General features: G+C 41.6%; 1 protein-coding gene across 1 annotated transcript; it reads right to left on the bottom strand.

Moving 5' to 3' along the window:
* Positions 1–6,770: 6,770 nt before the first annotated feature.
* On the bottom strand, positions 6,771–12,385 carry aldh8a1 (aldehyde dehydrogenase 8 family, member A1). Its single transcript, XM_071479059.1, has 7 exons — positions 12,126–12,385; positions 11,031–11,178; positions 10,040–10,195; positions 9,805–9,954; positions 9,282–9,538; positions 8,067–8,228; positions 6,771–7,955 (listed from the first exon to the last, which is right to left on the bottom strand). The coding sequence occupies exons 1-7, from the start codon at positions 12,270–12,272 to the stop codon at positions 7,503–7,505; spliced, it is 1,473 nt and encodes a 490-aa protein (XP_071335160.1). The 5' UTR covers positions 12,273–12,385; the 3' UTR covers positions 6,771–7,502.
* Between the last annotated feature and the right edge of the window lie 869 nt (positions 12,386–13,254).

Genomic DNA, 13,254 nt, shown 5'->3' with positions numbered 1-13,254 from the left:
AAATGACATATGGACTGCACTTGTATAGCACTTTTCAAGTGTTATTGACCACTTAAAGCACGTTACAATACTTGTCAGATTCACACATTCATAAATCACACAATGTTGGGTTTAGTACTCAAGCCTCCTGAGCCACAGCCACTCCTAACGTTAGCATAGTTCTGTCATTTAGCCAGGTAAGCTACTTATGCAGCATTCTACACCTGTCTGTTAGCTGTAAATAATTAGTGTCAACAAATCTCTGAGAAGAACTACTGTGTGTGGTGCATTGCATTGTAATTTGGTATGCATTAATCCCTGGTTTGTAGTTGTAATTTAGCAGCTGGCCTCTGTTACCAGATCTGTGGGTGTAGCATAGTGGAGCTTTATTTAAAGCAGCCACTGTTGTTTGCAAGAATGCTTACTATTGTGAAGATCTAAAAAAAAAAATAAATAAAAAATAGTCATTTTTAAAAAAAATCTCATTGCCTTCATTAACCAGCAACTCGCATCTTGCATCTGCTCACCTTTGAATATTAAGTGACTCCCAGTGAAAAGATCTCATACTCACCTGAAAGGTCAGCTGTCTGCTTCCATTCAAAGTCTTTAATTAAGGCTCAATAAATCTAGGCCAAGCGGCCACCCAGGGCCATGGTCTTAGCACTGAATAGATTCAACTAGATTTGAAATGCAGTGATAAGACATGCTGAATATAGAGAGACTGAAAGAGAGCCAATATTCATTTATATTTGGCTGACATATGTTTGAACTAACAAAGACAGTACCCATGAACGACTGAGGGTATTTTGTCTATGACACATTGGCAGGATTCAAAGGGCTTTGAGAAGTCATTTGGTTCACCTCCTCCATCCTCTATCCCTACTGTACACATGAGCCATCCATGCACAGTGTAAGAAGACCAAGGTATGGGATTATGTAAAAGACATTCATCATCATGTCAAATGTTGCACATGAGTAATCTAGGGCAGATCGTCCCACACTGAGCACACATACTCACATATTTCCACTCCAGATGAGTGATTACCTGCCTCGACGGCCTACATATAAGTGACAATATGTTCAGTATTTTGTTCCCTGGTGTCAGATGAGAGCTGTTAGGTAACCAAAGGAGAGGCAGCATCAGGAACGTTGGCCAACAACACTCATGACCTCTCACTCTGCTGCCTACCTTGTACCACTGTCCTTCAGTTGGAGAGCTGCGTACGTGAACAAACGTTGAGCAAACATGTTGATGTTGATATGACAACGCCAACAATTCTGACAAAGGCCTCAGGATTTTTCAAAATGTCACAATAAATTGGTCCCCATAGAGAAATCAGCAGGGCCTCTAAAGGACAATTGGTTGGGAATCAGAGTCTTGCTTAAGGACACTTGAAGGATGTCTCTCAACATGTTTATATGCCACAAATATTCGACAAACATCCCCTCTTGCTCATTACAAATGCATGCATTTCCATGACCTTGCTCACACATACATACATACATGCATTCATTCTCAATACAACAGTAATTTTACTGTAAGTCAGTGATGGATTTTCAAAAGGGACCTAGCATTTTATAAACTCTTCTGTGTTCTTTTCTGGACTCTTCTAGTATTTCAGACTCAGCTTTGTATCAATAAACGCCCTCGTGTAAACATCTAATATTTCCATGCTGACCTGGTTTCTCTTTATTGTTTACTCTGCTGTGGGTGACCTGAGCTTTTGTGTCCTCTTGTGTCTGCATTAGTTACATGGTGTTATGCAAACTTCTCTTATGGAAACAGCCTAGTGTGGACACATCCTCTGCACTGGAAATTAGCAAACAGTGCTGCAGATGGACAGCCTGTGCTCAATGCACAGACAATAAGAAGCTCATTCTTCCTCAGCAGATCATACAGTTGTGATGGTGGAAAGTGGATATGATAGCATGCCCAAGCTGCATCACAGCTCAGTTTAATCTCCTCAGAGCTTCCTGCACTTGTTCCTGTATTATGGTACTAAGAGAATGAGCTACTAACTAGCTCTTCCTAAATGGGTGTGGAGGATTCCCAATGGCAAAATACTAGAAAGATAATGAGCGGGGAACCACTTCAAGATAGAGGAACTATTTATTCAAGCATGAATCATTGCTGCCTGAGGATTTGAAATGCAATGCTTCAAAATGTGCTTGCCTTCTATGGCCATATTTAGACAACAGGCATCATATTTTTATCCGCAACATTCCTTTGATCTTCTGCTAATTTTTCAGATTTTTTTTCTGAAACCTAAATCTGCCATAATTGTTCCTCTAAATTGTAATGTCGATTTTCAGCTACAATCCTGCAGCTTCTTCCTACCTCACTTCTCATCTGTTCATCTTTTCAATAATAAACCATTTTCTCATCTCAGTGTCACTTTGCCGTCCAGAGTACAAGGATGGTTTGGCACCATTTCAGATGCAATACCTACAACAAACCCCTTTTAAGCAATGCGAACCGTGCACGGTGCACTGTGTGGCATTTTACACCAAATAAAATCATCATACCTTTGCTCTTTACTGTTTGTCCACAAATTTGGCACAGAATATGCAGGACTTACTGCCTCTTTTTAATTGTTTGTAGTGTGGAAGTAAAATGAGCCAAAGTCCTGCCCTACTTCTGAGCTGTTCAAGGGGCTTCCCATGAGTCTTTGGCATACATGCACTGTAAAACCTGCCAGCGTAGTTATTGAATGCTGAAAAGTAATCCTGATAGTACCTATGCTAAAAATAACATAGTGGTCTAATTTCAGTAGGTCAGGAAAAAAAAATCCAACGTGTCCCATGATGTATGGGTAACTACACTGTGGTTGTCTGCCCACAGGTAAAAGGGAGTTTGGTTCTGTATTGCATTATTGGTGAGCAAATATACAGTCCAGATGGCATGAGGCACAATGCTGTAATTGATGTGTCATCAGAATAAACACATCATTCAGTCAGTTTGTCAGGAAGAATAGATCTAGGACACCATGTCCTGCAACTTCAGGCAATGGTCAGTACCAATTTAGCCTTTTAGTCAAAATGTTAAATTAGCATGACAAAACTTATCACGAACAAAATTAAGTCACGACTCCAAAGAAAAGCAAACAAAATAAGTGTGTAACTTTGTTAGACAAGCTAATGACCGTAATTGAAGACGACAAGCACAAAACACCGTGTTATATTAAGTTTCATTTGGTAATGGCCTGTAGCCAGGGTCCAAAATTCATTCATGCCAAGCACCAAATGTGGGTAGATTTTCAGTTTGGCAATTAAATATCAGAAGACTATCCACCATACTGCCAGGAGAAACACTATCCTGAGAGTCTCTACTGCATTTTGATTTATGGGCACTCTGCTTCTGTCCTTCTGTGTCAGAGTTTGACACATGCACACATGTACTGCTGTCTTTGTGAGTCATTAAATGCTAACACACACACACACACACACACACACATTCTGTGGAGACCTGCACCTACTCTGCCTCTGATTTGCTCTATGAGCCTGATACTTTTTGTCTAACCTAAATTACCAACCATCTGACCGAACATCAGCCAATCAAAGGCCAAGTAGGTGTAGGTCTTCGCTGAATGCAGCTAACTATCTCTTGCTGCCAGTTTGCTGCTAGCTACCATCAGGCTAATAAAGAGCGATATGACAATATTTTCAAGGAGTAAACCAATCTTTAAAATAAAAACTCACTGAGGAATAGGAGTGGAGATGAGTATGATCCCAAAAAAATCTGTGATGCTTTGGCATCAGGACTCTGTCAGAGTGGAGACCAGACTTCCTGGTCCTTGCAGAGAGGGTGACTGTGGTAGAGCGTGAGAGGTCGGAGAAGGAACTCTAAGTTGATTAAAATCATTAAGGTTTACAAAATTTCAAATTGACTTTAGTGTTTACCAAGAGTAATGTACAGAGTGCTGAGGTTACAGATACTGTAGGCAGGTTACAGTTGGTGATGGCTCATTGCCAAAACAAGTCAGTATGCAATGCAGTAAAAAGAATTGTATCTTATGCTATTTATGAGTGAAGGTTTCCAATTCCAGTGTATATCATTAGTCAGCAGTGCAGTGAATGTCACCTTGTTTTCTCGGCGAAATTCCACACAAAGGGCTTTTAGGTTGCAATGACTGCAACCAATGCAACTTCTCTAATCAAATAAAAGGCAAAGCACATATTTTTCATATATAAAAAAAATCCATAATTTAAGAAGTGTAGGATGTTGTATCTGACCAATTACTACTGATCCTCTCACGCATGTCCTTGTCACATTTTTTTTTTCTATTTATTTATTTTACCTTGCTCGGTAGGTGCTGTGGCTCCTTTTCAGACAGGTAAAAATACACTGCACCTAGCAGAGACTGCAAACATTTGGCCCTCTTTAGCCAAGTAAGTCTCTCTCCCCCTCCAAACACACTCAGTATACATGGGGTTTTCTTGGCTGAGTTTGCTTAACCTGCTTGAACTGCAGCATTTTCTCAGGACTCAGCTTCATCTCGGGGCTTATCTACCAAAAAACCCAGGCTACACGCTGTGGAAAATTCCCTGAGCCCAAATGTGACAGAAGGCCTTGAGAGACAGGAAAAAAAGTGTATTGAGAGAGGGAGAGGCCAGTGGTAGGAAAGAGAGAGCTTACTGTATGTGACACATGACATTCAAAGAGAGAGGGGGGGGATAAGAGGAGAAGAAAGCTTCAAAAATGCCACAGACGGGACAAAGGAAAGAGATAAGACTGGAAACCACTGATTGCTGGTTTTGTCCTTACTGTTTCATTGAATACTTTTTTAACTGACTCAATGAACAAGCCCACAGCCCGTGATCTGAACTGATTTCAGATGTCGTAGCAAGTCAAGTAATAATTGTCAAGCAAAGAATGTAAACAAAGCTATCAATCTGCCGAATCTGGGACACAAGGAAGCAATGATCCCGTGTCAAGTAAGGATTGGACCTTGTTCATGCTGCCTGGTTTCCCTTCTTCCGCTTATCTTTCTCTATCTGTATTGCTCTCATACTTACACATTCACATACCCTTTTCCAAACAGACAATCAAATGTTCCTGTGTGTACATTTATCATTAAAACACAAGATAATATTTCACAGACTTACTGCACGAGTTCTTAGCCAGCAGATGAGAGGAAACGGCTGTTGGCTATGACTGTTCTCAACAAATGCATATCAATGAGAAAACTCTGTGCAGCAGGCCTATCACATCCCTGCAGCCAGCATGAATACACATCTTTATATACTCCAGTTTCCTAATGGATATAAAATGGAAGGATGCTCTACTTTAATTCCTCCCAGTGCCCGATAAGTGAGGTGAAAGTTAAATGCTTGGTTTGGCTGGAGCCACCGGCAGTGTCCTCAGAGTCACGTACAGCTGGGTGAGACCTGCTTCAATGAGCCTTTTCCTTCTCAATGAAACATCCACAAGAGGGGGAGATGAAAGATAAGTCAAGAAAAAGGGAGGAAACGGAGGAAAGTGAAATAATTGCTGACTTACTTTGTTCCCGTACTGTTTCTAAGATTATGACTTGGTGGGTGGGTGTGTGTGCGTTGGTGCAACAAAACACGTCTCTTTAGACCTCCTAACCTGACTTTAGGGTGGTATCCATTTCATCACACGCTATGTTCGAGGACGGCATAGGAGTGCGCGCGTGCGTGTGTGTGTGTGCAATCATGCAGCGTGACACAGCACAATACCCCTTCCCTAGCCAAAACATAGAGGGTGGGACACACACACTGGCTCTGTGGTAAATGGCATATTAAGTACAGCTCACCAGGGGACGTGATTTTACACTCTCATTTAACGGATAGGGTGCCTCCCACGTGTACCCTGTTTTCCTAAACTGGCACGGCGGCCCAGAAGAGGCAGAGTGCAACATGCACACATGCTCATCTGCATGTGTGAGCCACCGCCCCCGTCAGTCTCATCTCACACTGCATTAAGTCATGATCAGATGTTTAGCCAGGAGAGGAGACATGTTCAATACTGGAGCGAAGAGGGGAGGGGTAGTGTGCAGAAATGTCAGGGTATGTGAATTTTCATTGCCATTAAAATTTGGTGTAGACATTCATATCCGATAAATTGTGATAGATCCCTGAAGTTTTTATCTAGCTCATCAGGTCCAAATTTAAAATTGTCTAACACTTCGGTTTGCAACCAAATACCTGCAAAAAGGCTCAGCTGAACTGTACCGTACAAGTTAGCATGCTAACATGCTAAAGTGAGAGGGTGAACGTGGTAAACATGTTAGCTTTGTCATCACTTGAATGCTTTCCAGTAAAGCACCAAGGTTTTTTTCATGGCAGATGTTTCAGACAGTCATCCAGTTCACTTGGCTTTCTGACATTCCTGCTTCTCTCTTCAAACATGTTGTCCAACCACCACACGGGACAGTTTGACATTTAGCCACCTTTCTTACATCAGCAGGTTTGACATAAAAATAAAAAAAAACAACTCAATGTAAAACAGTTACTTTGGAATACATACTGTAAATTTTGCATGACTTAAAAAAAAAAAAAAAATCTATAAGACAGCAGACTTTGACCAGGTGTACAACCGTAAAGGGCCATGAGACATGAAAAGTACAAAGTGCATTGATAAACATGTCAAACGTCGACTTCTTCACTTTCAAAGTGAACGCTAATCTGTTGGCAGACCTGTTTTCTTGTAACAGAATCTGACATCTATCTTTTGACTGACATGGTGTCCCTTAAACATCACGAGTTACTGCATTACACAGACAACAATGACATAACCCACACTTCGAAAGTACAACAACAAAAACGTGTGATTTATATAAGATATTTTAATTAAAGCCAATACATGTGTGTGTTACAAAGCACCTGAACTAACTCCTGTCCACATGTATGAGGCCCACATTATAACTCTCTTTGTGTTTACCTGCTTCACAAGAAACATTTGTGCCTTCTTTTCAGAATTACTATGCTACTTCCTGAACTGCCATGCAGGACACAAACCTGCCGTTCAAACTTTAAAAAGATGTTGGATTAAGTTTCTGTTCTTAAATTCTTAAACTGTACTTGACTTCTTTTCTTAAAACGGGCAGAAAAAAAGCTTTCACTTTATCTGGGTTAACCTTGTCTGGTTTGTATTTTTTCTAATTTTGAGACAGAAAAATAGTCCATGCATTTCATCTGCTCAGAAATAGATGATTGTGGTGTAAAATATTCAGCAAAGAACAAATGATAGTGGTACAATTTTCTAATGTTTTACATGGTGATGTATTTCCTTCTCACCAAATATTCCCTTTGTATCTCTGCTAGCATTATATTGTTGCACTGTGACTTTCTCTGACTTTTGTATTGTGACTTAATTACAGGCTCTGATAATCTGAGAGAGCGTGAGAAGAAATCTGTTGCTGAAATTCCTCAGAGTTGCTGACACAGGCTGACAAAGTCATGATTAACTGCAAAACTTTCCCCACATCCTTGTCCCGGCCTCTAACAGAAAATGTTCCTCCAATCAAGACTCGCCACTGCTGCCAGCTTCCTGTCTTTCCTTAGTGTTTGATCGTGATACTCTTCACCTCAGTGAAGAAGTGGTAGGAATCCTTCCCCCCTTCCCTCCCCACACCAGAGTTCTTCATCCCTCCGAAGGGCAGGTTCAGATCTCTCACCAGCCAGCAGTTGGTCCAAACTAAACCCGCCTGTAACTGCTTGGCCACCCGGTGAATCTTCCCCACGTCTCGGGACCAGACGGTGGCCGCTAGACCGTAACGCACGCCGTTGCCCTTGGAAACAGCTTCATCCTCTGTGTCAAAGGGGCTGACGCAGGTGACGGGGCCGAAGATCTCCTCCTGCATAACACGGGAGCTGTCAGATATGCCTGAAATGACGGTGGCTGGCATGAAGTAGCCGGAGTTGTTTTGCTCAGGCAGGTCCAGTTGGTCAACCCCCTCTCCACAGTGGACAATTCCACCTTCAGACTTGGCGAGTGCTACGAAGCTTCGAACCTGGGAATCAAGACAAAGAGGGATTACAACTTAACGGTTGTGAGTATTTAAAACATGCCTTTTCAAAAGGAATACTGTTGTTTCACAGCATCTCACTCTTTATGTAACCACCTTTTCCAGGTGCTCTTTGCTGATGAGTGCTCCATTGTTGTTGCTGGGGTCAGAAGGCACACCAGTTTTCCACTTCCTAGTTGCAGCTACAAACCTTTCCAGGAACTCAGAGTAGATACTCCTCTCTACATAAATCCTACTGGTGCACAAACAGATCTCTCCCTGAAAACAGAAGATATGAGAGAAGATTCTGATGGTGAGGGATCAGGACATTGTTTCCCTGCGTCCATCTCATGATAATATGGGCTATGATCTCCCCCATGTGGACAAATCATGCCACTGCAGCCTCATCATATACAGACATAAGAGTTTGGACAGATAATAGCCTTCATTTTACTCACATTAATAATTAGAATAAAAATGATAATTATTCATGTAGCACTTTCAAAAGTAAAGCTTACAAAGTGATTAATGAGTTTAAAAAAACTGATAAAGACAACTTTTGTGTCTGTATGATGAAGTTCATATCTGTATGGTAAATATAAAGCTACCACCAGCAGCCAATTAGCTTAGCACAGGGAACAGACTGGAAACAGGTAACAGCTAGTCTGGCTCTGTCCAAGAGTAACAAAAAACAGCTACCACATCCTCCAAATATCACTAATTAAAACGTTATATTTTGTACAAAAAACAGACTGTAAAAGTGCCAATCCACTGTTTCACAGGAGGTTCTGTGCTGGACTATTTTGAATTGTTGTTTTTACTTTACACTTTGGTTTTGCTACAGATTAAACAAACAATATATAATGTGTTAATTGCTGACTATTAATGGTCCTGTTAGGTCAGATCCAGGGGTGCTGTTTCCCCATTTCTTTGTGCTAGCTAAGATAACTACTATTGGCAGTGGCTTTATATTTACTGTACAGATAGGAAAATAGTATAAATCTTCTTATTTAAACTCTTGCTGATAAAGTGAATAAATGTTTTTTCCAAAACGTCAACCTCTATTTCAGTATAAATATGTGATTTGACAAAAAAAAAAAAAAACTTTGACGGCCACACCCGAGCCAAATTTCATGTGAAGACCATGAGACTGATGCAATTAAAGGGTCTGTTACTAAATGGATTTTTATGTTATTATTTTTTCACTCGAAAAAATTCAATCAAATTAAACTGTTGTATTAAATTGTAGCACCAAAAAAGGTCATTACAAGCTTAAGCCAGAGAAACAAGTCCTTAAAATAGTATTTTAACACTCAGAAACACTTTCCTTACCTGATTGGAGAAGCTGGAGCGAACCGTGGTCTCAATGCACTGGTCCAGGTCTGCATCAGCAAAAATAATGGCAGGGTTTTTACCTCCCAGCTCCAGAGAGAGCTTCTTACAGTAGGGGGCGCTCCGCTCTGTGATGCGCTGGGCAGTTGCTGTGGAGCCAGTGAAGGAGATCAATGGGATGTCAGGATGGCCAACGAGGGCGTCGCCTGCTCTCGGACCAGTGCCAAACACAATGTTGACTACTCCTGGAGGGACACCTGCAGAGGCAGGCAGAGACAGACATTTACGTATCCATCATCATTACTTGATAATTTTAATTGAGGTAACAGTTAAATGTGTTTAGATGAGTTTTTAATAGTACTAATTTAAAGTGAGTTCTGACAGTGTGCAGAAACCAAGTAATGGGATGTGTCATTTTATGTGAACATCTTCACAATATGTTTATGTGCAATAACAAATGACTCCCTCTAACTTCTGTATGTGTGAGCTGATTGCTACTGCATTGTGGGTGCTGTAGTCCTACCAGCCTGCTGCATCAACTTGCACATCATCCAGGCTGTCACAGATGTCATCTCACTGGGTTTGGCCACCACCGTGTTTCCCGCAGCGATCGCAGGTGCAATCTTCCAGGTCAGCAGGTACAGTGGGAGATTCCAGGGGCTGATCAGACCGGCTGCACACACACAACAACACAATTTAAAAACACATAAAACACAAACATTTGCAGGTTTTAATGCAAACAGGCGCTGAGCTCTCACCCACTCCCACAGGGCAGCGGATGGTGTAGTTGAGGCAGCCCATGTGGTCCATCTGGCTGCAGTCGGTGGTGTGGTGGAGCATCGATGACGCAAAGAAGCGGAAGTTGTACGCCGATCGGGGAATGTCTACAGTCTGTGCAAATGTTACTGTTTTACCTGTAAATTACACCAGGGATGTTGAAGTAATGAACAACAGGGTAATATAGCACTTGCTTACACATTACTGGAAAGAAAAACACCAACATAACAGATAAACCTTGCACCAATGTTCTGTGTTGAAACACTTTTCATTATTTTTTAACTTTTATCGAGTCTAAATGTCCCTTTCACCCACACTTTGCATCCATGACAAAATATCCCAAAAATGACCCCAAAATACATAAAAAACCCTAATGTTTTTTACAAGCTCTTGATTATTCATCTTGTGTCACCAAAATGCCATGAGATTGACTGAGCAGTCATGTTTCCCAGGGTATGATCCCTTCATATATTGGGCAGTGCTTCATCTTTCCTCCAGCACATCCTTTAGGCCAAAAGTCAGTTTAGCACACAAGACTTCACATAATCTGATACACAGATTTCCATGAACTTTGTTTAGTACTTTCATGATGGTCTGATTTTAATCACCCCATGTTGTCACCCATTTCCTCAAGCACCAGCCCCAGGACAAACCCTGCAGTAGGTTTTGTCCTCAATATTAGTATGAGCCCAAGAAAAATAAAAAAATCTTCTGTCACTATTGTATTGTGTATTGTGGTCATAAACATGCTGCAAACATGGCAGTCTTTGGTGATTTCTGAACTACTACAACAGAAACTGGTTTTGCAATTTAGAAGCAACATGCTGCAATGATTTAACATCCAGTTGTGTTTAAGATCAGTAACCACCTTGTTTTAACCAGTTTTAACCCACTTGCTTGATTCCACCTGACTGATTATCTGACTGACGCTTTGTTTCATACAAGAAGCGTATCATGTGTATTACAAGACACCTTGGTCTCTGGACTCAGCTCGGGCAAACTCCTCCAGGTGGGCTTCGATCAGGTCGGCCAGCTTGTTGAGGACCTGTGCTCGCTGCTGTGGGCCGCGGGCAGACCAGTCGGGGAAGGCTTCTTTAGCTGCTGCCACTGCTGCATCCACCTGCGGGAGGTCATGCACCGGCAGATTAGGATCCTGTTCTGTGCGACTTTCAGATTGTGCTTAAGGATGGAGTGTGTTACACTACGCAAATGGTTCCCAACTTGGGGGTCACATACCCCAAGGGGTCTTAAGAGAAATCTGACGATTAAAGTGCAAAGAAAAAAAAAAGTTGCTTGCCTGTGATATAGGTCTCCTAGATACTTTCACCCTTTAAAAATACTTGATGAAACAACCCAAAAAAACTCACTCTTTGCTTGAACTCACACCTGACCTGTACACTGAGGCCATAACCTGTGCTCAGGGGTCACAAGTACATTGCATGTACTGGGGGAATGTGTGTGTGTTCATTACGTCGGCTGAAAACTTTGACTTCACAAAATACTACAATAAAGCTAAGAAATGCATGTTTACTCTCTATAATCTTACCACTGTTAAGCACATGTCTGTTTAATATGTTTAATGATTACTAGACTGTTGACTCTGCAAAGAGCAAAGGTGCTTCCCTCTGAAACTGTGTTTCAAATCTGAGGTAACCTGCACCTACGTTTTATTAAAACAGGAATATATGCCACATACAAATTAACTGTCCTGTCCATTGCTCCTGTACCTTTTGGCCATTGCAAGTACTACTTCACCCAAGGGCTGATTTAAATAACAGCTTGCACAATATGATTATAAATCCTATGTTTATAATGGTTATCTAATAGAGTGGACAATGAACAGAAACACCATGAAAACTATTAACTCAAAAACAGCTGTGCAAGTGATTCACACTAATAGTAACTACAAATATTGTGTAGTATTTCAGAATGGGTATTATTGCTATCAGCAAAGGAAAGGAACCTGGCCCACAGGTTCTATGCACTCCTGAGGAAGCACCAAATACACAGTGCAGTATAGTATAGTATAGTACAGGCTAGTAATATCTATGTGTGAGGATGTCCCACCTCCTCCTTGCCGCTGTCAGGTACTTTGCAGTAGACCTCTCCAGTGGATGGATCGTAGGAGTCGATGTGATCCCGACAGGGGACAAATTTTCCTCCGATGAAGTTCTCCAGAACCAGGTATGAGCGCTGCCCCGAGGCCTTCGCCATGACTGTCAGCTCTTATGCGACAATACAACTAACTGAGAGTAAAATGACTGCAGGCTGGTGCAGACAGCGTCTCAAACCGCATGAATCCAGCTGCAAAGAGAAGTGAACTTGGCCTTACACTGATCCTCCCCCTGCACATTTCACAATAGCAGACACTGGCGTGTTTGTGTAACAGCGGAAGCTTCTCCCAGAGCACAGCACTGGTCATTGATGGCGCCACTATTTTACTGATCAGTGCAGTACACCTGAGAATCAAGACTGGGAAGAAAAAACAATGTATGGGTACAGGTATGTTAGCTTGTTTTGGTGGCTTAGATCCATAGTGGTTCATGCATTTCAAAAGTATTTTCAGTGATTTTTGGCAGGACTTCCTTTTTCATTAAGCTTAATTTTTGACCAGTGTGATTACATACTTAAACACCTTATCCAGGTTTCTCATTTGATCATGTGTACAGGGATATGGAACCCATATATTTGGGTTTTATGTAAACGTAGAACAGGATTAGGGTCAAAAGCAGGACATTATTGAATACCTACACGTCCAATACGACTGGGCAAACACCATCGCCCCAAAAAGATAATGTGATCTAATGGAAAGCTCCACAGCAGCTACTATTTCATTTCAACAAAAGGCATCAGGTCTTTTGGATGTCAGCGAGCAACCTATCCTCACAGCCAGTCTCCTCTGCCCAAGATCAGGTTTTATTGCTTAAAGGCTTTTTCCTAAATAAATGTTAAAGATTAAACCTTTTAATGGCCCAAAGTGCGGCTTGGTCCTATATCCCACCAATGGACATCACAGGGCTAGTTATTAGGTATTATGTTATGCATTCCTGTCAATGCAAAGAGACATGCAAGGCCACAGTGGAAGGGCAAGGCAAGCACTCACCTTTCTGTATCATGAGAACTCAACAGTAAGTTACACACAGTTCTCCATGAGACATACTGAAAGGTTTACGTCCCTGAAGTGTTTTGTTTTAGG

Source organism: Trachinotus anak, unplaced genomic scaffold, assembly GCF_046630095.1.
Source record: "Trachinotus anak isolate AG129_WGS33_773 ecotype Australia unplaced genomic scaffold, CSIRO_AGI_Tana_v1 ptg000005l, whole genome shotgun sequence".
Classification (NCBI taxonomy): Eukaryota; Metazoa; Chordata; class Actinopteri; order Carangiformes; family Carangidae; genus Trachinotus; species Trachinotus anak.
This window is presented reverse-complemented; position numbering and strand designations above follow the sequence as displayed.